Source organism: Cetorhinus maximus, chromosome 2 (assembly GCF_964194155.1).
Source record: "Cetorhinus maximus chromosome 2, sCetMax3.hap1.1, whole genome shotgun sequence".
Classification (NCBI taxonomy): Eukaryota; Metazoa; Chordata; class Chondrichthyes; order Lamniformes; family Cetorhinidae; genus Cetorhinus; species Cetorhinus maximus.
In genome coordinates, this window is record NC_135880.1 from 63,372,429 (window position 1) to 63,397,072 (window position 24,644).

Here is a 24,644-nt window from a genome sequence, read left to right on the forward strand (position 1 = left end):
TCTGTCCTTGCAAACTACTTCCCAGTTTCCAACTTCTCTTATCTCCTAAGTCCTTGAACATGTCACTTCCCAAATCTGTGCCCATCTTTGATTTAACTCCATATTTGAATGGTCCTAATCAGTCACAAATTGTATCCTCTGTTATTGATGGTTGTGCACAATTCCTCCTGATCCTTCTCAACCTCTACACAGCCTTTGACACAGTCTATCAGGCCATTCTCTTCAAACTTTTCTCCTTCAATGCCCTCACCTGGATCCATTTTATCAATCCAATTGTAGCTAATGAATTTCATGCAATAGCTCTTTTCTCACCTGTGCAAACATTTATGGATTCCTCCAAGGAACTATCCATGGCCCAGTCCTATTTCTCACCTCCATGCTGCCTCCCAGGTAATATCATCCAAAGGCACAACAACAGATTCCACATGTTGCCAATGATACCCAACTCTACCTCCACCACCACCTCTCTCAACCCCTCTACAACCTCTTATGTTGTTGGACTGTTTTTCCAAGATCCAGCTCTGGATGAGTTTCCATTTCCTCCAATTTGACATTGGTGAGATTAAAGTCATTGTCTTCTCCATTTATAAAAAAGAAACACTGCTGTAAGGCTGGTGTCTTAACCTAATAACTTCTGCTGCTTGCTACTCTATAAATTTATCAATTCACCAGTGGCTGCATAGCTATGCTGCAGCATTCCTTTAGTTGTGATGCATGTGTTTGCATTAATTTCTTTGGTTTTCTTTTTATGATCCTATGGTATAAAAAAAACTTTGCTCTAGTCTAATTTTTATTCCATGTATTTTAATCTCCGTTATTATAGTAATTTTTGTTTTACTGTTTTAAAAGTGTATTGTCATCATATTATTGGAACATGAAGATAAAATACTGTACAGATTTGATTCCCTTTATGTGAGGCCATAGGAGATCAACTAGCATATTACAAAGATTACCTGAAGGGTCGAATTACAGGTGCACACATGGTGTTTCACATTTGGATGGAGTGCCATTATGCATCAGTGGTCTACCAACTCGAGGTTATATACATGTCTGTAAAACAGCTCACATAAATCTGTGCAAATATGTTGATATTAAAAGGGGTAATTTGAATAAAGCAGCTACAGAATAACAGTTGATTTTTTTCTTTATTCTTTTCATGGCATGTTGCTGGCAAGGCCAGCTTTTGTTGGCCATCCCTAAAACTGCCCTTGAACTGAGTGGCTTGCTGAGCTATTTCAGAGGGCAGTTAAGAGTCAACCACATTGCTGATGGTCTAGAGTCACATATAGGCCAGACCAGGTAAGAACAGCAGATTTCCTGCCCTTAAGGGCCAGTAATGAACCAGATGGGTTTTTACAACAATCAATGATAGTTGTTATGGTCACCGAAACTGAGACTAGCTTTATATTCCAGATTTATTCATTTGAATTTTTAAATTCCACCAGCTGCCATAGTGGGATTTGAATCATTGCCCCTAGGACACTGGCTTTAGCCTCTGGATTACTAGTCCAGTGACACTCCCCTATTTAAATTATTTGCCTTTCTACCTCATGTAACACTCTTGCTATCAGCATATAAGGTCAAATTGAAATATCAGCCATGCCTAAGTGGTTGCACTCTTGTCTCTGAGTCATAAGTTGAAGGTTCAAGTCCCACTTCAGAGAGTTGAGCACATAATCAAGGCTAGCACTCTATTACTAAGGGAGCACTGCACCATCAGAGATGTCATCTTTTGGATGATACGTTAAATCAAGGTCTCATCTGCTCTCTAAGGTGAATGTAAAAGATTCCATGGCATTATTTTGAAGAAAAGCTGGGGGGTTCTTCCTGATTAATATTTATCCCTCAACCAATATCACTAAAAGTCAGATAATCTGGTCATTATTGCATTGCTGTTTGTGGTATTATTGTGTGCAAATTGGCTGATGCATTTCCTACACTACAATAATGACTGCACTTCAAAATTGCTTAATTGGTTATGAAGCACTTCTGAGATGTCCTGAGGACATGAAAGGTGCTATATAGATGCAATTTCTTTGACTACTATGGTAATAGAAATACTGCATTAAATTATAATTCTGAGGAAAAGTATATACAGAGCCAAAATATTGCAAATTAAATATAAATGGAACAATGTATATTTTTGAATCAAATTAAATTCTGGTACAATACCTTAAGTGAACTGTGCCATGGCTGGTAGGACTGAAATTCTTTTTGCATTTCTTCACATGATGAATTTAATCTGGCCACAGGATGATGTACTTTGGCGTGGGAAAGGAAGGAAATGCTAGTGTACAGGTCTTTTTCTATGCCTGTGTAAGTTGGGAGACTTAAATGGTGATAAAGAGGCAATGGTCCAAAATTCCTGTAATGGATCAATGAATTATACTTACCATTAGTTAGCCCTGCCCTTGCCCTTTTAATCTCCATGATATTTTGTGTGGCTAGTTCCTGAAAGTGAGAGTTGAAAATGGTGCAGTGGCCTTTACAGAGCATGGAGGATCTAAGTGAACAATACAAGCACCTGTGTATCTCCTTAACTAATCAGATTGAAGGATTGTGAATTACATTGCAAGGTCTGAACAAGAAAGTGTAAGTTAGAATAGTGAATTAAAAAATCTCCAATTAAAACTAAAACTAATTGAGACTCCACAGTTGTAATGTTAATTTCCAATGCCAGAAGGGTTGACTGTCAGTAATTATGACTTATACCACGCTAAATACCTATTTAATCAAGTGATAAGTGTCTGCTACATAAAGGGTTAACTGGGACTGAGTACAGCACCACCCACACAGAGGTAAGAGAATACATGACCTGCACCTAGGAGTCAGTGTAGTGTTGGATAGAGCTGTGTGTAGAAGTGAGCATGGAGACAGCTCCTAGCTTAGACCTTTATTATACCTATGTATATAGTTTCTAGTAGTTTCTAAATACTTAGCTATTGAACTACCTAACACTATGAATACCTTAAGACTTACCGAAATACACCCAACATCTTAACATAGTGGCAACGAATGGAACAACGCAAAACCTCGCAGAGGTGGCAGAAGGAGGTGAGAGCCCATGGGACCCAGGGCAATTTGGCAAATTGAATCCAAAATTGGCTTAGTTGTAGGAGGCAGAGGGTGATGGTCGAAGGTTGTTTTTACGATTGGAAGCCTGTGACGAGTGGTGTACCGCAGGAATCGGTGCTGGGACCCTTGCTGTTTGTAGTGTACATTAATGATTTAGACGTGAACATAGTAGGTATGATCAGTAAGTTCGCTGATGACACAAAAATTGGTGGTATCGTAAATAGTGAGGAAGAAAGCCTTAGATTACAGGACGATATAGATGGACTGGTAAGATGGGCAGAGCAGTAGCAAATGGAATTTAATCCTGAGAAGTGTGAGGTGATGCATTTAGGGAGGACTAACACAGCAAGGGAATACACAATGAATGATAAGACCCTAGGAAGCACAGAGGGACCTTAGTGTACATGTCCATAGACCCCTGAAGGCAGCAGCACAGGTAGATAAGGTGGTTAAGAAGGCATACGGGATACTTGCCTTTAGTAGCTGAGGCATAGAATGTAAGAGCAGGGAGGTTATGTTGGAGCTGTATAAAACGCTAGTTAGGCCACAGCTGGAGTACTGCATGTAGTTCTGGTCACCACACTATAGAAAGAATGTGATTGCACTGGAAGGGTGCAGAGGAGATGCACCAGGATGTTGCCTGGGCTGCAGCATTTCAGTTATGAAGACAGACTGGATAGGCTAGGGTTGTTTTCCTTAGAGAAGAGAAGGCTGAGGGGGGACCTGATAGATGTATATAAAATTATGGCGGGCGTAGATAGGAAGAAACTTTTCCCCTTAGCAGAGGTGTCAATAACCAGGGGGTATAGATTTCGGTAAGGGGCAGGAGATTTAGAGGGGATTTGAGGAAAAAAAAATTTCACCCAGAGGGTGGGTGGAATCTGGAACACACTGCCTGAGGAGGTGGTAAAGGCAGCACAACATTTAAGAAGTGTTTAGATGAACACTTGAAATGCCATAGCATACAGGGCTGCAAACCAAGTGCTGGAAAATGGAATTAGAATAGATAGGTGCTTGATGGCTGGCACGGACATGATGGGCCTAAGGGCCTGATGTGCTGAATAACTCTGACTCTAAGAAAATTAAAATCCTGGAAAACTGAAGGCAAAATCAAACGAGCATTCTGACCTGAAGAAATGCTCAAGAAGCGAAGGCACAGAAGGAAATCACCAGAGAAAAACAGCAAAGAAAGCCTTGGAAGCTGAAGGCAGAAATTAAATTCTCCACTGCAGCAGAAGACCGAAGTCCAACTTCAATACCCAGAGTGTACAGAGTCAGTAAACCTAGCAGGGCTAGTTGAAAATTTAAAATTCCTGGACGACAACAAGTCCTGAATAAAGTAAAATACTGCAGTGGTCAGATATTGGTCTTTAAATTGCAATCTGAGAAACCAAGATTCAGCGGTGGCCGAGCTCACTCTAAACAAAGAAAAACATAATTAATCAAAAATTAATTGTGACAGACTAGACAGCTTTAAGAACCAGCAAAACCCAGGGTTCAACGCTTCCAAGACCCGAGAATGTTGTGCTAAAGTGGCAAAGAGTCTAACCAGTTGATCCAGACAGCCATTGTTGAAAAAATTTAAACGCTGAGATCGTGAACACCGTTACTGCAGGAGCCCACCAAAACTGGCAAGTGCGAGAAAAAAACTTAATGCAGAAGTGTAAGGTGGCATAGTCTTGGATTTTCAGAAACCTCTTAAAGCTGAACCTGCAATTTAAATATTTTAATCATGAATCAGAAATCTACTCTTCCAGATCAATTTGGACTTATCCAAGGTCCAGATCAATCACAAACTTGGAGACTTTGGAGAAAGAGATTCCTTAGGTACATGATTGCTTCAGATCTGGATAAAGAGACAGAAGCTGAACAAGTTAACACACTGCTTTATTCTGTAGGCCTGATAGCCAATGATACAATAGCTAGACATGAAATCAACAAATTATCTGAAAAAAATGAAGTTTTAAAATCACTCGACGATTATTTTAACCTCAGAAGTAACACAATCCTTGAAAGGGATAAATTTGATAAAACGGGTCCAGCAGCCAGGAGAACCTGTCGACTGCTTCGTTATTGAGTTGTACAGAACAGCTGAAGGATGTGATTATGGTGACCTGAAGTCTGAGCTAATCATGGATAGAATAGTTGTAGAAGTAGTGGATGATGACCCCTCAGACATGCTTTAAGCGAAGGAAGATCTAACTAACCCTTGAGAAAGCCATCCATATTGTCAGGCAATCTGAAATCTGTTTGCAGCACGTCCATATTAAGGGGAGAAAGCAAACTGTGGTACAAAGTAAACCCTCACTGTCCAGCTAGTGAAACAGGGACACTCCAGGTCAAGGGAAGCAATACCCTAACTGACAAGTAGAGCAACCATGCCAGCGCTGTGAAGCAAAGCGCCCCCACAGGCATGATCAATATCCAGCAATTTCAGCACAATGCTTTAGGGCACTTGGGGAAAGCTGTGCAAAGCCAAAACATCAAAACGCACAGAAGGTCCCAAGAGGATTCACGAGGTCGAGACAGAACAACAAGAGAAGATACAACCTTGCTTCTTGGCTAAGGTCAAAGATCCTAGATTTTCGTTCTGGAATGCAGACATCTTGGTTAATGGCCATCTCACAAACTTTAAGTTGGACACAGGAGCTAGTATTATGGTCCTATCGGACAGATAACCATGGCTGGTGACCCAACGGCTGATGCCACCCACAACACACCTGTTTGATGCAGGAGGCATTAAACTTGCAATGAAAGGTATTCAGCAGAAGACACTAAGTTACAAAGACAAAAGAATCCTAGAGACCCTGTTTGTGATCCACAACTAGGACTGTTCACTGCTCAGCCAAAAAGCCTGCATCAACATTAATATTTTACAAAAAATTGATGAGGCCAGTCAACAAGGGTCTGGCTCCAAGTATAAAAAGAAGTTTCGGAAGCACTTTACAGGATTGGGGTGACTGAAGAACACATACAAAATCACACTGAGGGAGTGTGCTAAACCCATGTGCCTGTACACACCACGAAAGATTCTCCATTCACTCATGATGAAATGACAAACATGGGATCATCTCCCCAGTCACACAACCAACTGCATGGTGTTTGGGATAGCCCCAGTCCCAAAACTGAACAAGTCCCTCCGTATTTGGGTCAACTTGACACAGCTCAATAAAGCCTGAACCGAAGAAGTACACCCAAAATCCTCGGGAAACAAAAGCCTGACTAAACTCTCTAAGAGCATGGTGTTTTCAAAACTCTACACCAACAGTGGCTTTTGGCCTTGCTGAAGAGTCCAGGGTGCTAACCATATTCATTACCCCCTTTGACAGGTTCTACTTCAACTGCCTGCAATTTGGAATCACCTCTGCACCGGAAACACTTCAACACACCAATGTTGGCTATTTTGCCAGGCCTAAAGGGTGTCTCCTGCCATATGGACGATGTTTTGATTCACGGCACAACAGTGAAGAAACACAACAAAAGACTCACAGCAGTCCTAGCACGCCTGCAGGGCTGTGCTGAATGAGATGCGCGAGTTCTCAAAGACATCAATTCGATTCCCGGAACATATTGCCAGCATTACTGTGGACCCACAGAAAATAAAAGCTATGAGTGAATTCCCGACCACTTCCTCGATTCCTGACATCAAGTTTCCCGGGGCTGGTGAACCAGTTGGCAAAATTCTTACCAAATCTGGCACAGGTCACAGAACCTTTGAGACACCTACTTAAGAAAGACCACATCAAGAGCAAGCATTCACTCATATCAAAGCGTTGCTGCTTTCAACCGACATTCAGGCCCACAAAGACCCATCCCTGCCCATCACCATAGCAGCAGAGGCTTCATCCTTAAGCCTCAGAGCAGCCCTATTTCAAAAGCAACTTATTGGAAGTCACCAACCATTGTACTACGCTTCAGAGGACCGTTGAACACAGAGATGAGGTACGCCATCATTGAAAAAGAAACCCTTGCTGTTGGGTGCGCGTGTGAGAAATTTTCAAACTACATCGTTGATGTAAAGGTCACAACTGAAGAAGTACATAAGCCACTGGTCTCATTACTAGACAAGATGGAACTGGCAAAGATGCCACCCAGAATCCTGAGATTCTACCTACACCTCATGAGGTTCGCCTATGAGATAGTATACTCCAGAGCAAAAACAAAACAATGACAGACATGCTTTCCAGGGCCACAGTGGATCTTCCAACAAAACAGGGTTGAGCACACTCCCTCAGTGTGATTTTGTATGTGTTCTTCAGTCACCCCAATCCTGTAAAGTGCTTCCGAAACTCCTTTTTATACTTGGAGCCAGACCCTTGTTGACTGGCCTCATCAATTTTTTGTAGATCAAGGAGCTTGAAGTATACTCCCAATTGACAAGGAGACACCTGCTGACGACTGCAAGTAAACTCCAACAGATTCGCCAGAAACAAATGCAAGGTGAGGTGCATGCCCACATCGCCATTACTGTCAACAAGGGTGGCGACAACAGAGACCAAGCAGTGGTACCATGAAGCTTGGCTCAAGCAACAAAAACACTTTGCTGTCATTGCTAATCTCCTGGTCTACAATGAGCAGCTGGTCATCCCAGTTTCCCTTCAGCCGGAGATCCTCCAAACAAATACACCAGAGCCACTTGGGCATCACCAATGCAGGGTAGGGCCCAATCCACCATCTGCTGGCCAGGCATTTACAGGGCAATTGAGGACATGGTAGTGAACTGTCAAATATGTGCACAGCACAAGCAGGACCAAAGGAAGCCCCTTATCCCCCCACACTTCCATACCAGGCCTTGGGTGAGGCTGGACATCAATTTATTTGTCTTCAACAGCAAATCATTCCTTATTGTGGTGGATTACTATTCTAGATATGTTGAGGTGAAGCAACAGTACACAACAACCACAAATGCAATAGTTAAAGCACTGAAAGAGATGTTCGCGAGCGACGGCATCCCAGACGAGATAGTGTCCTACAACGACCCACAATTTTCAAACAAGTGATTCTCCCAATTTGCAATCACATCCAGATTCCACCACCTTACCAGCTCCCCAAGATACCCACAGTCAAACAGGGAAGCCAAAAGAGAGGCCTGAACTATAAATGCCCCCCTAAAAAAACCAGACTTCCAAATGGCACTGGTTACAGGTCCACCCCATTACAATGCAGCCTAGCCCATCCAAAATCCTGATGGGCAGAAAACTCCACATTCAACTCCCAATCCTGCTGAAGAAACTAATAGCAGGGTTGGTAGCCAAGGATTACCAGGACATCCAAGACAGAAAGCAGTCCTACAGGCAGAGGCAGGCTTCTGCCTACAACAAAAGGTACTGCACCAGAAACTTTCCCCAACTACAAAAGGACAATATGGTCTGGATTAAAGACCTTGAGAGAGCGAGAGAGAGAGCACCATCATCCAGAAAGACAATGAGCAACCCCAGCAGATGGAGTAAAATTTGGGAAAATGTGAAGTTGTTCACTTTGGCAGGAAGAATAAAACAGCAGAGGATTACTTGAAAGGATAACGACTGCAGAATTCTGAGTTGCAGAGGGATCTAGGTGTTCTAGTGCATGAGTCACAAAAAGTTAGTATGCAGGTACAGCAAGTAATTAAGAAGGCTAATGGAATGCTATCCCTTAGTAGGAGAGGAATTGAATATAAATGTAAGGATATTATGCTTCAGTTATACAGGGCATTGGTGACACCACATCTTGAATAACATGTGCAGTTTTGGTCTCATTTAAGGAAGGATGTAAATGCGTTGGAGGCAGTTCAGAGGAAGTTTATGAGATTGATACTTGGAATGAGCAGGCTGTCTTATAAGGAAAGGTTGGGCTTGTTTCCACTGGAGTTTAGAAGAGTGAGGGGTGACTTGATTGAAGTATAAAAGATCCTGAATGGTCTTGACAAGGTGGACAAGGAAAGGATGATTCCTCTTGTGGGTGAGTCCAGAACTAGGCGGCACTGTTTTAAAATTAGGGGTCACCCTTTTAGGACAGATATGAGGAGAATTTTTTTCCCCTTGAGGATTGTGTAACTCTGCAACTCTTTGCCTCAGAAGACGGTAGAGGCTGAGTCTTTGAATATTTTGAAGACGGAGGTAGATAGATTTTTATTAGACAAAGGAATCAAAGGCTATCGGGGTAGATGGGAATGTAAATTTGAAACACAGACAGATCAGCCATGATCTTGCTGAATGGCAGACCAGGCTTGAGGGGCCGAATGTCCTACTTCTGCTCCTGTTTCATATGTTTGGTTATATCTGGTTGGCACCCCAGAGGCTACGGTCTGGAGAAACAGGAGGAGCCTCCTCCTCATCCCTTGAATGGTCCCTTCCACTGTACAGTGGAGAGAAATTGAGAAAGACATCCAGATGCCAGAACAACCTCCGATTCAATAAAATGTACCAGCAGCAACAGAGCCTACCACTCATCTGACAATAGTGCGAACAAGATATGGAAGGGTTATAAAGGCCTCCAGACCGCCTGAACCTATCAACTCAGAGACTTGAGGGACTGGGGGGAGAGATGGGGTAGTGGTAATGATGTAAATAGTTGGGGTAAACCGGGATAACTTGTAAATACATTGGGTAAAGACTAGGAGAAGGTGTAGCATAAGGGCCTGGCACATAAAGGGTTAACATGGGACTGAGTACAGTATCACCCACATAGTGATGTAAGAGAACACATGACCCACACCAGGAGGTTACTGTAGTGTTGGACAGAGCTGTGTGTAGAAGCAAGCCTGGAGACAGTTCCTAGCTTAGACCTTTACTGTACCTATGTATATTGTTTCTAGTAGATAAATGTTCATAAATAATAGTAGTTAATAAATAACTGTTGAACTACCTAAGACTACAAATACCTTAAAACCTACCGAACTATGCCCCACCTTACAACACTTCAGATTTGAAAGGGCTTGACCTAACTTTCTGTGGTGAGATTACTTTGTATCTACAGGAACCGCACTCCGCTTCATTACTTCGAATGAGGAGCCAGACAAGAAGATGCAGTCTTTTTGGAGTACTACATCTTCAACAGTAACTTTTTGATTGCTGCATTTAATTGCGTGTCTGCCCTCACCTGAAGTTGCTGTAGTTGTGTATTTAAATAATTGTAAATTACATTTGCCTCGCTGTTACTTTGGCGGCAATTTTGAGCCAATCTGAAACATTGGCAACTTTATCGATCTACATTTAAGCTGTGGAGAAAATTAGAAACAAAATGTCTCTAACTCTGATATAAACAGCATTATTTCCTGGCATTGTCGTAAACTGATATTTTTAAAATCATAGAGCCTAAGAAAGTACCCGAAATCCCGTATTGTTTTAGGCAACACTTCAAAACATGATTTGCGAATATCTGAAAGCTGTAGCCGATGAGGTGAATGTTAAATTGCGGCAGTGATTCGCAGATTTTAATTCTGCTGAATCGGAATGAGACCTAATCCATTTGCTTAGGGAGACTATATTGGCAACATGTCCACAGGAGCGGTGAGCTCATTTTGGGGCTTGAGTTTCCAGCCTTCGTAAAGTGAAAGACGAATGGATAACAACCCAATCAAAGAGCTGATCATACCGAATACAGGAAGAACAGCATACTTCTACTATAAAGTCCTGCCGAAATAAAACAAAATGTGATGAACTCTTTATTCAAAACCAAACAGCAGTTTAATAGGAGGGAAATAATCGAAGGCTTAACTATTTTACATTTGCACACATATATATACCTGTTTGGTATAGTCCAAAGAGTTCTGTTAAAATAATTAATATATTTTAAGAAAACGAGTAACGATATTTGAACGGTTACTGCCAGCAATGCCAGTTGGATTGGGCACTCTTTAGATAGAATTATCACAGGATGCGGGCTTGCCGTTGGGAGACGGAGGTACTGCGTGGATGGTGGTGTCTGCTTCAGATGTGGTGCTGCTGGAGTGCTCTACTCGTTTCCCAACTGCGCACAGCTCTCTGTGGAATGTGTTCTCTCTGTAATCTTTCAGACAGGCGAAGCATACGTTCTTCTCCAGTCGTTTCAAGTAGGTATTGTTGGTCTTGAAGAATAGGTAGACGTATGGGTTGACGGCACTGTTGGAAACCACAAAGATTCCCAGAGCTGCAATCACCTTGGTGTCTGTCTCAGTGATGGCCCCGAAGGCAACTTTCATCTCTATGATAAAATAAGGTAACCCGCAGACTATAAAGAGTATGATAATCACGAGGGTCATCTTTAGTGTCTTCACCTTGGCTCTTGGGATGGAGCTGTTAGCAGCGATAATTCGGATTGGTCTCCTCTGTTGCTCCTGGTCAGCGTTTTTCCTTGCTTTGCAGTTTTCGACGTGCTGCTCCTTCCTCCAGATGGTCCAGAGAATTCTCGTGTACGCCACGCACAGGATGCAAAAGGGAGCAAAGAAGACAGTAACAGCTCCAAATATGATATACATCTGGAAGTGCCATTTGGGAAGGTGCCCAAACGTGCATAGGCATTTCTCTCTGTCTTCCTGTAATGACAGTTTGAAGACAAAGGCTTGGGGGACGGAAAGCACAAAAGCACAGAGCCAAGATATGGCAGTCAAGATCTTGGTAGGGAGAGGAGGGTCCAGTGGGTTGACTATTACCTGGTGCCTTTCCAACGCGATAAGCGCTATGATGCTGGATGAAGCAATCTGTCCAAAAACCTGGAAAACTTTGAAAAATCTGCACGCGAGATCTCCAGCCAGCCATTCGTCTTCCAACACCTCCCAAATGATCTGAGTCAGCAGGGTCAGGATAGAAACACAGAGGTCCGCCATAGCCAGGTTAGTGATGAGGAAATCAATTTTCCGTCTCCTGTTTTTGTTGCAACAGATCTTGTGCAGCACTGACAGGTTTCCTATCAAAGCCAGGATGAAAATGATCGTCATGCAGATGATTCTGGTCTGTCTGTTGTACAACGGGAGCTCAAAAACTTGGCTCACATTACCTGATGAATTCATACTCCAGGCAATCAGAAAAAAGGTTCTTTGAACCGGACTGTCCAAGGTCATCACCATCTCCATTAAACAACACGTTATTTCAGTTATACATTTGTCACGGTTCAGTGTAAAACTTTACCTTCTCAGCGCTCGAACCGAAAGATTAAGAACCCTAGATAATTAATATCTGTACTGATAAATAAATATATATTAACCACGTCACCTGATGACACGATGAGTGTAAGTAACCCAATGTTTCGTGTTGGAGGGGGAGCACGTCTGACGTCTCTGCCTTCTTTCTTTATAATAATTTCAGTTCAATGCTAATACATGTTCTTCTCTCAGACCCTTCCAAAAGTCAAACCTTTGACGTCTTCATCGACTTGTTGCTGCATTGCAACAAAACCTTTGACATAAGTGAAATGGATGTGATACTGTGATACTTGAACGGTCTCCTGAATTCAATGTCAAAATTCTATTGACATCTGCCTGATATGAAGGTTCGAGTATGGACATAAGGTTCTATAAAGGCTCAGCATTTTTACTTCATGCCAAACAATTTATGTTTAGAGTGGATTACTGGAATGAATAATAAATAAAATCCCGAGTAAAGGTAATCTGTGAGGATGAAAATGAATATCAGATCTCCAAAGCCATGTTTTAACAAATGCCCTTATTTCTGATGATTTCAGAATTTAAAAAAGCTTTGCATTCTGCTTGCTGGATATGTGGAAAAGCATCAAACTACAATCAGAGCCAATCTTGCATATTCTGTACATTGTACTAGATTCAACAGAGCAATGTTTACAATTTCAATTCCACCGCACTGGCTGTAATCATACATACTAAACATTTCATGCTGAATTTAGTAAGCGTTTATTTACACCATTCCTATGCAGGATTACAATAGTCTGTGATTTTGAATGATGTTCTAAAGCCACATTATCACTACAGGAAGCTAATTTAACAATGTAAACATTTAATCTCCTTCATTGAGGTGTGCTAGTTTAATATGTTGATAAAAGTGTTTAAAAAGAAAAAGCACCAATGGTGGGTCTATTGGATGCAGCATCTCTCGATTTGAAATTTACCCACTTTTTTGTGTTGCATTTGACAGAGAAATTCATGACAGCTGAAAATCTTGTATGGTCTTATCATTTAAGCCACCTAATCACATATATTGTTTTCATTGCTTCTGTTGTAAAATGTTTTGATTGAAAAAGCATTCTTCTGTTTCAGCGCTTCGCAGAGCTCCAAGACGATCTGGTGACATTACTGATCTCAGGTAAAATAGAATTTATTACTGATGGTCTAACTATATTTAGGTGTATAATGGATCTAGTTCCTGTTAACATTATTTGTGATCTTACCTTTAATTATACCAAATTTGGGACAAAAACAGATGAACCTACCCCTCGAACAAATTACAGCAAATTCTATGTGACAGCACTGTCCTGTAAAAATGAGCTGAAAGCCTTTAATTAATGCTTTTTTTAAAAAAAACTTATTCCACAAATTATTTTGGAAAAAAACAAACCATTATTCTTTCTCAGCAGCTGAAATTTCTAATATTCAAAATATAGTTTGAAATTACATTTTTCAGAATGTCATGATTACATTTATGCATTGCATTGTCCTTGTGCCTTTACTCAGAGGCCTCAACCTCTCCCAAAAACAGGGGCTTGGATTTGGTATTTTGCACACATTAATGACTGTTTTCTGAATGCAAATTGTGCAAATTAGCCTATTCTTCAGAATACATCAGCACCATTTAGTAAACTGAACTGCTAGAATACTTTTTTTTAATTTACTCTAGCCATTTTTCAAAATTATTTGGTGAAAAGCTACACAACAATTTTTTAAAAGCTTTAGTCAAGCTTTTATGGAATGTTTTATTTTAAAGCAGAGAGTCCATTTGTATGATTGATTATTTCTATGGTTGTAAGAGAGAAAGACTGAACTGATTACATGTTGCAGCTTTTAATTTGTATTCTCTAAATTTCAGACAGAGAGAGATAACATACTTTTCTTTAGTCTAATTTGACATTGTTTTGCAGAAAGAACAGATTAATTTAACTTTTAAACAAACAGAAAATATGAACATTGTAAAAGATGATACCTGTGAGATACAGAGGACAAAACTTTAGCAGGTATATAAAACATACAATATCATATTAGCTGCTAGTTTCAAATGCATCAATTCTCCTTTCCATTGACTGTAAACCTGATATTATCACTTACATGCTTAAACACTCCTCCAGCTATAAAGCTCTCATTCACCATTAACAAAGATAAAAAAGATAAATCAATTTAAAATCAATTTATATGTAAATACTCAAATAAAGATTTCATCCTTGGATTCTCAAATTACACCCATACTAGTCCATAAAACAAACCATATAACTTTTCAATTACCATTTAACTTTTTCAAAAATTGTAGTGTGTTTTACAAAGTTTAGAAGCTGCTTATAACCTTCACATTGCTATATAATGATTGCCAGTATACTCTTTATACATGGAAACATTATGCACTATGTAGATAGCCTACCTGTGGCTCCCATTTGCCCTTGGTGCCAATTATAGTGATTGTTAGTCACAGTGTCAGTCATAGATCAAACACTAATGAGTGGAATATTTGTTTTTAGTCTTCCTCTGAAGTTTAATACATGCTTTGAAAGTTTAAAGAAAATTAAAAGAGTTAAATCTGTTAAGGGCCAATTAATACAGCACAAAATTTCCTGTGTGAGTGAAGCAATAACAGTGGGAATCTTTAGCTCCAACTGTGACCTGTTGCCCCTGTAAGCATGGATGTTGATTTTCTCAGCAGTGCGCAATAACACAAAGCAAGTCCATATTAATAATTACTTTAAAACAATCTCTACTCAAGCGGGAAATTAAGGTGTTTGAAATAATCTATTAAACTTTTTTGGGAAAAGCAGGAGGAGAAGGATTCACTGACCTACTCAGCACTGACAAGTCTTGAATGCCAGAGAAGATGTTAGGTTTTCATCCTCCCTCAATGTTTAATGTTGGTCACCAAGAACCCCTGAAAGTGCAGATGAGTGGCAAAGCACAATCTGTATTCTAGGCTCAGAAACTGGAAAGCACCGCCCCAGGTCTGATAACAGGTGAGTAGTACATTCATCAGACAGTAATTTCCACTTTTTACATTTTTTTATCTTGCCTTTCTTCTTCTGGTTTGATTTTATTCATTTCCTTTTCATTATTTTCTTTGTAATTTGTGTTTCCCTTTTACTTTTCTTTTTACCCTTTCATTATCCTTGTTTTTCTCTTTATCTTTTTGTATGCATCGTTGCAAGTTTGAAGTTGCATTTTGTCCTGACTTGTGCTCCTGTATTTTGATGTTTGTTGATGCTATTGCAAGCTTTTAATGGTAATAACGCTAAAGAGGGATTTGTTGTTCTGTAGTTGCTGCTGTTGAACAAAAAAACAGCCTATTATTACTGAAGTTTTAAGAAGTAAACTTTTTATTTATGGCCTTTATTGGGGAAATGTATGTTTCAAAAGACCAGGGCTCAAAAATTAATAATATTGCTCCTCAGACTTATACTATAATCATGGGTGATTTTAATATGCGTATAGACTCGACTAATCAAATTGGCAAGGGTAGCCTCGAGGGAGAGTTCATAGAATATATTAGAGATTGTTTCTTGGAGCAATATGTTGTGGAACCAACCAGGGAGCAGGCTATTCTGGATCTGGTTTTGTGAAATGAGATGGGATTAATTAATGATCTCATAGTAAAGGATCCTCTAGGGAAGAGTAATCATAGCATGCTAGAATTTCAAGTTCAGTTTGAGAGCGAGAAACTTGAGTCCCACACTAGTGTTCTGGAGTTAAACAAGTGTAACTACATAGGCATGAGGGCAGATTTGGCCCTAGTGGACTGGGCAGGAAGACTACAAGGTAGGACAGTTGATGAACAGTGGCAGATATTTAAGGAGATATTCAATTCCTCCCAAGTAAAATATATTCCAAAGAGGAAGAAAGATGGTAAGAGGGGGAAAAAGCATCCATGGCCAAGCAAGGAAGTTAAAGATAACATAAAGGCAAAAACTAAGGCATACCAAATTGCAAAGGTCAGTGGCAGGTTGGAAGATTGGGAAACTTTTAAAGATCAACAAAGGATTACTAAAAAAGATAATAAAAAGAGCAAAGGTGAATTATGAAAGAAAACTAGCGCAAAATGTAAAACGCTGATAGCAAAAGCTTCTAAAAGTATATAAGGAAAGAAAGCAGCTAAAGTAAATGTTGGTCCCTTGGAGGATGAGACTGGGGAGTTAATAGTGGGGAACGCAGAAATGGCAGAGATGCTTAATCAATATTTTGCCTCAGTTTTCACGACGGAGGACACTAGTACCACCCCAATAGCAACAGGTAGTGCAGAGGGTATAGAGAAGGAGGAACTTATAACAATCACCATCACTAGAGAAAAAGTACTGAGCAAACTATTGGGATTAAAGGGTGACAAGTCCCCAGGACCTGATGGCCTACATCCCAGGGTCTTAAAGGAAGTGGCAACAGAGATAGTGGATGCATTGGCTATAATATTCCAAAATTCCCTGGATTCTGGAAAGGTTCCAGTGGGTTGGAAAATGCTAATATTTCAAAATGGGGGGGAGGCAGAAAGTAGGAAACTGTAGACCAATTAGTTTAACATCTGTCATTGGGAAATTGTTGGAATCCATTATTAAGGAAGTAGTAATGGGGCATTTGGAAAGTCAAAATGCAATCCATCAGAGTCAGCATGGTTTTATGAAGAGTAAACTGTGTTTGACTAATTTGCTAGAGTTCTTTGAAGATGTGACAAGCAAACTGGATGATGGGGATCCTGTAGATGTAGTATATTTGGACTTCCAGAAGGCCTTTGATAAGGTGCCGCACAAAAGACTAATACACAAGATAAAATCACACGGAGTTAGGGGTAATATATTAGCTTGGATAGAGAATTGGCTAACCAACAGAAAGCAGAGAGTCGGGATAAATGGGTCTTTTTCTGGATAGCAAGCTGTAACTAGTGGGGTGCCACAGGGTTTGGTCCTTGGGCCCCAACTATTTACAATCTATATTAATGTCTTGGATTCAGGGATAGAAGGTACTATAGCTAAATTCGCAGATGATACCAAAATAGGTGGGAAAGTAAGTTGCAATGAAGAAATAAGAAATTTACAAATGGATATGGACAGGTTAGGTGAATGGGCCAAAATTTGGCAGATGGCGTTTAATGTGGATAAGTGCGACGTTATCCATTTTGGTCGGAAGAATAAAAAGGCGACTTATTATTTAAATGGAGAGAAACATCAGAATGCTTCAGTGCAGAGGGATCTGGGTGTCCTCATGCATGAATCGCTGAAAGCTAGTATGCAGGTACAGCAGGTAAGGAAGGCAAATGGAATGTTGGCATTTATTGCTAAAGGAATAGAGTATAAAAATAGGGAAGTGTTGTTGCAACTGTACAAGGCATTGGTGAGACTGCACCTGGAGTACAGTGCACAGTTTTGGTCCCCTTACTTGAGGAAGGATGTAGTTGCATTGGAGGTGGTTCAGAGGAGGTTCACTAGATTGATTCCAGAGATGCTTGGCTTGTCTTATGAGGAGAGATTGAGCAGTTTAGGCCTACACTCGCTAGAGTATGGAAAGATGAGAGGAGATCTAATTGAGGTATATAAGATGCTAAAAGGGATAGACAAAGTAGACGTGGAGAGGATGTTTCCCCTTGTGGGGCATTCTAGAACGAGAGGCCATAGTTTTAGGCTAAAGGGTGGTAGAGTTAAATCAGAGATGAGGAGGAATTACTTTTCTCAAAGGGTCATGAATCTGTGGAATTCACTACCTCAAAGTGCATTGGATGCCGGGACGCTGAATACATTTAAGGAGGAGATAGATTTTTAATTAGTAACGGGTTGAAAGGTTATGGGGAGAGGGTGGGAAATTGGAGTTATGGCCGAAATGAGATCAGCCATGATCATAGTGAATGGTGGGGCAGGCTCGAGGGGCTGAATTGCCTACTCCTGCTCCTAGCTCTTATGTTCTTATACTGCAAAATCAACACGCCAGGTTATTCATTATTAGCATAAAGGAACCTCAGAATAATAGACCTGCCAGTAGTACGATGCTCCTTATAATCCTGCAGATCCATGAGATCCATTGAGCATTGCTTGTTATTAGTATGCTCGCTGACTAAGCTGCATTGTAATCGGTAAGCATTCTTTGAATGGTCAATAACCATTCGCCAACAATATCTTTGTCAATGCCACACCTACGAAAGGATTTTAATTCATTTCTTCTTTTGTAGGTCTCTGGCAGTCCCTTTCGCTCTGCTTTAGTACATACAACTTTTCATCTGATTTTCACTTGTGCTGGTTTTGCAAAATTGATCTTACAAACTAATTGAGTTCTAATTTACTGTCAAAACATGATGAGGCTAATGGCACAGCATGCACAAATGAGATAGCAACTTCAGGCGAGGAGTAGATGTGTGCTTAAACATGGATCACCAAATGTTGCCGTTCAAGATGTGCCACTCTGCTGTTAACTTTGCTGATTTAGCATCTTGCTCTATGTCTCACCATTGAAATGCATTGAATGGCATGAAGTTGCTGTATCAGTGTGATAGACATGAACTAAACTTGCCACAGAATGTTAAATCTTGTTCATTTCAGTCTAACTATCTTTTTTTTAACAATATGCTTAATATTAATTACTGGCAGGTCAGACAAAAAAATCTATTACAAGTGAGGAGTCTCATTTCTTCAGGTTTTAATAGTTGTTGGAGTTTGGAAAATTGTCAAATTTAAAATTAAAGCTATTTTTACTCTTTATTGGTCTCTTTTTCATCTCTTAATCCTAAATGTCTTTATTTCTCTTTCTGTAGAATTCACTTATTCCAGTTTATAATTCCTTCTTAGTCCTTGTGCTATTAATTTTCACAATCCTTCAGTCTGATTCATTAATGAGTTTGGATGGCTTGCCTGTATATTATGCCCAGTTACCTCATTGTGACATTATCAGCATGCACTTTGAGTGGTTTGTGGTACAAAACATCATCACAATTAAACAGACAAGGGCAAGTCTAAATAATAGTGGATATCACTTGCTGCCCTGCTACACCAACTTATGGCCCATTATTTTCCAAACATTTCCTTCTGTTTTAACAAGAACTGTATCACAGTCAATAGAGGGCATTAGAATGACATAACATTGGAATTTGGGGAAACAGTTAATTACAGCACTACTCAGTGGTAATAATCAAGTATTACAGGAATTTGGATACTTTGTTAGAGAACTAGGAAAACGTTAGAAGTCAAGGAAACAGAAAGACTGAGCTAAATAAAAGAAATGAAAACTGCTAGGCAGGTACAATCTAGGACTTAGAATGAAAATATCAGTGGTCCTTATTGTTACAAAAATTAAAGGAAATGTAATTATATTTTTTCATTCTTACCTAATAATTTCTTCAAAGGAAATCCTTTAGTCCAGGCTTGTCCAACCTTTTCATTTGGGGGGGGCACATTTGCATATTTTTTCACTCCCCCCCACCCACTCACTCAGTCTCTCGCACTCGCCCCCACACACACACTCAGTCTCTCACACTCCCTACCACACAGTCACTCAGTCTCTCACACTCCCCCACACATTGGGCCAGTTTCTCGCACTCCCCCTACACACTCACTCAGTCTCTCGCTCTCCCTCCAACACACACAGTCTCTCGCACTCTCTCCCACACACACAGTCTCTCGCACTCCCCCCCCCCCCCACACCATCAGTCTCACTCCCTCACTCCCCCTTCCTCACACTCTCTCATTCCCCCACACTCACAGACACTCTCTCTCATCCCCTCAACCTCACTCAGTCACGCTTTCATTCCCCCTCACACTCTCAGACACTCTCCCTCATCCCCACCCCACACTCACAGACACATTCTCTCATTCTGCCCCCCCACTCAGACAGACCCTTCATCTCCCCCGACACTCACAGACGCATTCCCTCATTCCCCCACACTCACAAACACTCTCTCTCATTCCCCCCACCACACTCAGACACTCTCTCTCATTCCCAACGCCCACAGACACACTCTCTCATTCCACCCACCACACTCACAGACACACTCTCTCATTCCACCCACACTCTCTCATTCCACCCACCACACTCACAGACACACTCTCTCATTCCACCCACCACACTCACAGACACACTCTCTCTCTTACCCCCAACACTCAGACGCACTCTCTCATTCCTCCACACTCTCAGACACTCTCTCTCGTCCCACCCCACACTCACAGAAACTCTCTCTCATTTCCCCTCCCACATTCACAGACACCCTCTCTCATGCCTCCTCCACTAGTGAGCCTATCAGCAGCAAACATGGGAGTGAAACAGTCTCTTATTGGAGGAGTATCTCCATGCAGAATCTTCCATTGAAACTCACTTGTTTGACCAGAGTTTCGAAAACTGGGTCCGGGGGCTGCATAGAGGGGCTTGAGGGCCGTACGTAGGATAAGGCTGCTTTTAGCCTCTATCCCATATGAAAATGTCTTCATGTCGAAGAAATCACAAGTTGCTATTGTGAGGAACCCGTCTTTGGAAAAATTTGAAGGACATTGAATTTTGGACATTCTTTCTCCTGAGTTAATTTTATAAGTTTGCAATATTAATTTGGGCTGTGAATATGCCATTCTTCAAGAAACCACGGGTCAAGATAGGTGTCCAGCAAGGAACACCTGGAGAGGGAAGAGATACTTTGTATATCTAAATTAACAAAGAACTCATGTTGCTGGACTAAAGACTCTTGATGATTGGTTAAAAATACCTGGCCTGAGAGAAGTATTCTTTGAACATCTTAGTCTTTAAAGCTCTCAGTCAGTGAGTGGGTGTGGGGGTGCCTTAGAAGCAAGCTGCAAGGAAAAGACTCTCTCTTTCCCACTCTCTGCCGCACCTTCATGTTACATACAGTCTAGAGTGAGTTAAACTTTTCTCAGAAACGTCACATTGGAATAAATCATGTTTTTTTTCAAAGTCTGCAAAGTTGTGTGAAGAGTATCAAGGACAGTTTCACCAACAAATCTGTCTGAAAGAACTTCCAGACCTAATGTGACCAGAATTCTGTAAGACTAACAATGTTGAGATCTCTCCAAATTTTATCCTTTTAAAAGAAACGTTCCCATACTCCAACCTCTGCAGGGGACTGTGTTTGTTTTGCCCTGTTTTGTGAGTGAGTGTATGGGGGTTTGAATATTTGTGATTTTAAAAAGGGGAAAATCATTACATTTCTAAACTACAACCTGTATGTTAACCAGTTTATTCATCTGTTTTTAAAAAGGAAATTGTTTTATAATATATCAATTCTTTTGTCTTTATTGAAAGAAGCCTGGTTAGAGTCTTTTTATGCTGGGAATAACAGTATCAAAGGCAAACAATTGGCCAGTTTTGTGGATGAATTAAATATTTAAACTATTGTTATGACCTGTGGAGAAGTGGACTAGAATTAACTGTGTACTCCTCCCATCACAGCCTATTCATCAGAATACAAATTTCTTCCTGGGAAAAGGAGAGAAAATACAGCAAAACAGGTACAAAAGCAAAATATTGTAGATCCTGGTAATCTGAAATAAAAACAAAAATTGCTGGAAATACTCAGCAGGTCAGACAGCAACTGTGGCGAAAGAAATAGAGTTAATGGCCAGGATTCTACTGTCATTGCCATAGTCCCAACATGGGGTGGAAACGTGTGTCGGTGGCAAGTAACAGCCGGTGGTGGGACTTCCCTTCCTACTGGTGGACTGGGAGCCAGATCGGCTGTCCACCACATGGAGGCAAGCAGTTGATTTAAATAATTAAAGCCCTTATTAGGGGCAATTTCTCGAGACCACCAGCTTCATGGTAGCGGCCTCCCTGCACCAGCTTGGGGCTATCGGAGGTGGAGGCTCCGTCCCCAAAAGAGGGGACCGCGGGGAGGAAAGTTAAGACATGCTCTCAACACCAACATGCCTCAGCAGGACTCAATGGGGCTGCCAAGGCTTTGGAGCTGCCAGTCCACTGATTGGGCTGGCAACATCAGGAGCCCACACACCGTCCTTAATTGGTGATTGAGCCTGGAGGCGAACAATTAGAGGCCCATTTGTCTTGACATTGGGGTCCCAAAGCCTGTGATAAAGTTCAGATAATTGATTATAAATACAGACAAATTAGAAAACCAATTTTTTTTTTATTATTCATTCACGGGATGTGGGCTTCGCTGGCTGGGCCAGCATTTATTGCCCATCACCAGTTGCCCTTGAGAAGGTGGTGGTGAGCTGCCTTCTTGAACCACTGTGGTGTAGATACACCCACAGTGCTGTTAGGAAGGGAGTTCCAGGATTTTGACCCAGCAGCAGTGAGGGAACAGCGATATATTTCCAAGTCAGGATGGTGAATGATTTGGAGGGGATCTTCCAGGTGGTGATGTTCCCATCTATTTGCTGCCCTTGTCATTCTAGATGGTGGTGGTCATGGGTTTGGAAGGTGCTGTTTAAGGAGCCTTGGTGAATTCCTGCGGTGCATCTTGTAGATGGTACACACTGCTGCTACTGTGCGTCGGCGGTGGAGGTAGTGAATGTTTGTGGATGTGGTGCCAATCAAGCAGGCTGATTTGTCCTGGACGGACAAGCTTCTTGAACGTTGTGGGAGCTGCACTCATCCAGGCAAGTGGGGAGTATTCCATCAGAGTCCTGACTTGTGCCTTGTAGATGGTGGACAGGCTTTGGAGAGTCAGAAGGTGAGTTATTCATCGCAGGATTCCTAGCCTCTGACCTGCTCTTGTAGCCACAGTATCTATATGGCTATTTCAGTTCAGTTTCTGGTCAGTGGTAGTTCCCGGGGTGTTGATAGTAGGCGATTCAGTGATAGTAATGCCATTGAATGTCAAGGGGCAATGGTTAGATTCACTTGTTGGAGATGGTAATTGTCTGGCACTTGTGTGGCATGAATGTTACTTGCCACTTGTTAACCGAAGCCTGGATATTGTGTCCAGGTCTTGCTGCATTTGGACATGGACTGCTTCAGTATCTGAGTAGTCACGAACGGTGCAATCATCAGTGAACATACCCACTCCTGACCTTATGATGGACGAAGGGTCATTGATTAAGCGGCTGAAGGTGGTTGGGCCAAGGACACTACCCTGAGGAACTCCTGCAGTGAGATGAGATGACTGACCTCCAACAACCACAACCATCTTCCTTTGTGCTAGGTATGACTCCAACCTATGGAGAGTTTTCCCCCTGATTCCCATTGACTCCAATTTTGCTAGGGCTTGTTGACACCACACACAGTCAAATGTGGCCTTGATGTCAAAGGCAGTCACTCATCTCACCTCAGGAACTCAGCTCTTTTGTCCATGTTTGAACCAAGGCTGTAATGAGGTCAGGAGCTGAGTGGTCCTGGCGGAACCCAAACTGGGCTTCAGTGAGCAGATCATTGCTAAACATGTGTCACTTCATAGCACTGTTGATGACCGCCTCCATTACTTTACTGATGGTGAAAAGTAGACTGATGGGGTGGTAATTGGCTGTGTTGGATTTGTCCTGCTTTTTGTGTACAGGACATACCTAGGCAATTTTCCACATAGCCGGGTAGATGCCAGTGTTGTAGCTGTACTGGAACAGCTTGGCTTGGGGTGCGGCAAGTTCTGGAGCACAAGTCTTCAGTACTATTGCTAGTATATTGTCAGGCTCCATAGCCTTTGTAGTATCCAGTGCCTTCAGTTGTTTCTTGATATCATGTGGAGTGAATTAAATTGGCTGAAGACTGGCATCTGTGAACATAAGAACATAAGAAATAGGAAGAGAAGTAGACCATTCAGCCCCTCGAGCCTGCTCCGCCATTCAATAATATCATGGCTTATCTTCTTGTGTTTCAATTTCCACATTCCCATTGAACCCTGATAACCTTTGATCCCCTTGCCCAATAGGAATCTATCTACCTCTGCCGTAAAAATATTCAATGACCCCGCCTCCACCACCTTCTGAGGCAGAGAGTTCCAAAGTTTCTGAGAGAAAAAAATTCTCCTTATCTCTGTCCTAAAAGGGCAAACCCTAATTTTAAAACAGTGCTCCCTAGTTCTGGACTCACCTACAAGAGGAAACACCCTTTTGACGTCTACCTTGTCAAGGTCAATCAAATCACCCCTCACTCATCTAAACTCCAGTGGAAAAAGCCCAGTCTGTCCAACCTTTCCTCATAAGACCACCCACTCTTTCCAGGTATCAATCTAGTAAACCTCCTTTGAACCGCCTACAATGCATTTACATCCTCTGATGCTGGGGACCTCCAGAGGAGGCCGAGGTGGATCATCCACTCGGCACTTCTGGCTGAAGATTGTTGCAAATGCTTCAGCCTCATCTTTTGCACTGATGTGCTGGGCTTACCCATCATTGAGGATGGGGATATTTGAGGAGCCTCCTCCTCCAGTGAGTTGTTTAATTGTCCACCACCATTCACAACTTGATGTGGCAGGACTGCAGAGCTTAGGTCTGATCCGTTGGTTGTGGGATTGCTTAGCTGTCTCTATCGCAAGCTGCTTATGCTGTTTGGCACACAAGTAGTCCTATGTTATAGCTTCATCAGG

At 41.5% G+C, this 24,644-nt stretch overlaps 2 protein-coding genes across 2 annotated transcripts in view; one reads left to right on the forward strand and one right to left on the reverse strand.

Annotated features, from left to right (window-relative positions):
- arsk (arylsulfatase family, member K) overlaps window positions 1-18,862 on the forward strand; it is a 94,028-nt gene extending 75,166 nt beyond the window's left edge. Inside the window, exons 9-11 of the mRNA XM_078565427.1 lie at window positions 13,262-13,307; window positions 14,959-15,150; window positions 18,339-18,862. Of these exons, the coding sequence (XP_078421553.1) occupies window positions 13,262-13,292 (31 nt within the window). The 3' untranslated portion in view covers window positions 13,293-13,307; window positions 14,959-15,150; window positions 18,339-18,862. The remainder of the gene's footprint in view (window positions 1-13,261; window positions 13,308-14,958; window positions 15,151-18,338) is intronic.
- On the reverse strand, window positions 10,732-12,921 carry LOC144694821 (putative G-protein coupled receptor 150). The gene has a single exon (XM_078565437.1). The coding sequence runs from the start codon at window positions 12,104-12,106 to the stop codon at window positions 10,913-10,915; it is 1,194 nt and encodes a 397-aa protein (XP_078421563.1). The 5' UTR covers window positions 12,107-12,921; the 3' UTR covers window positions 10,732-10,912.
- Window positions 18,863-24,644: the final 5,782 nt, after the last annotated feature.

Bases quoted from the DNA above. Each gene is read 5' to 3' on its own strand.
- LOC144694821 (XM_078565437.1), bottom strand. From the start codon at position 12,106: ATGGAGATGGTGATGACCTTGGACAGTCCGGTTCAAAGAACCTTTTTT.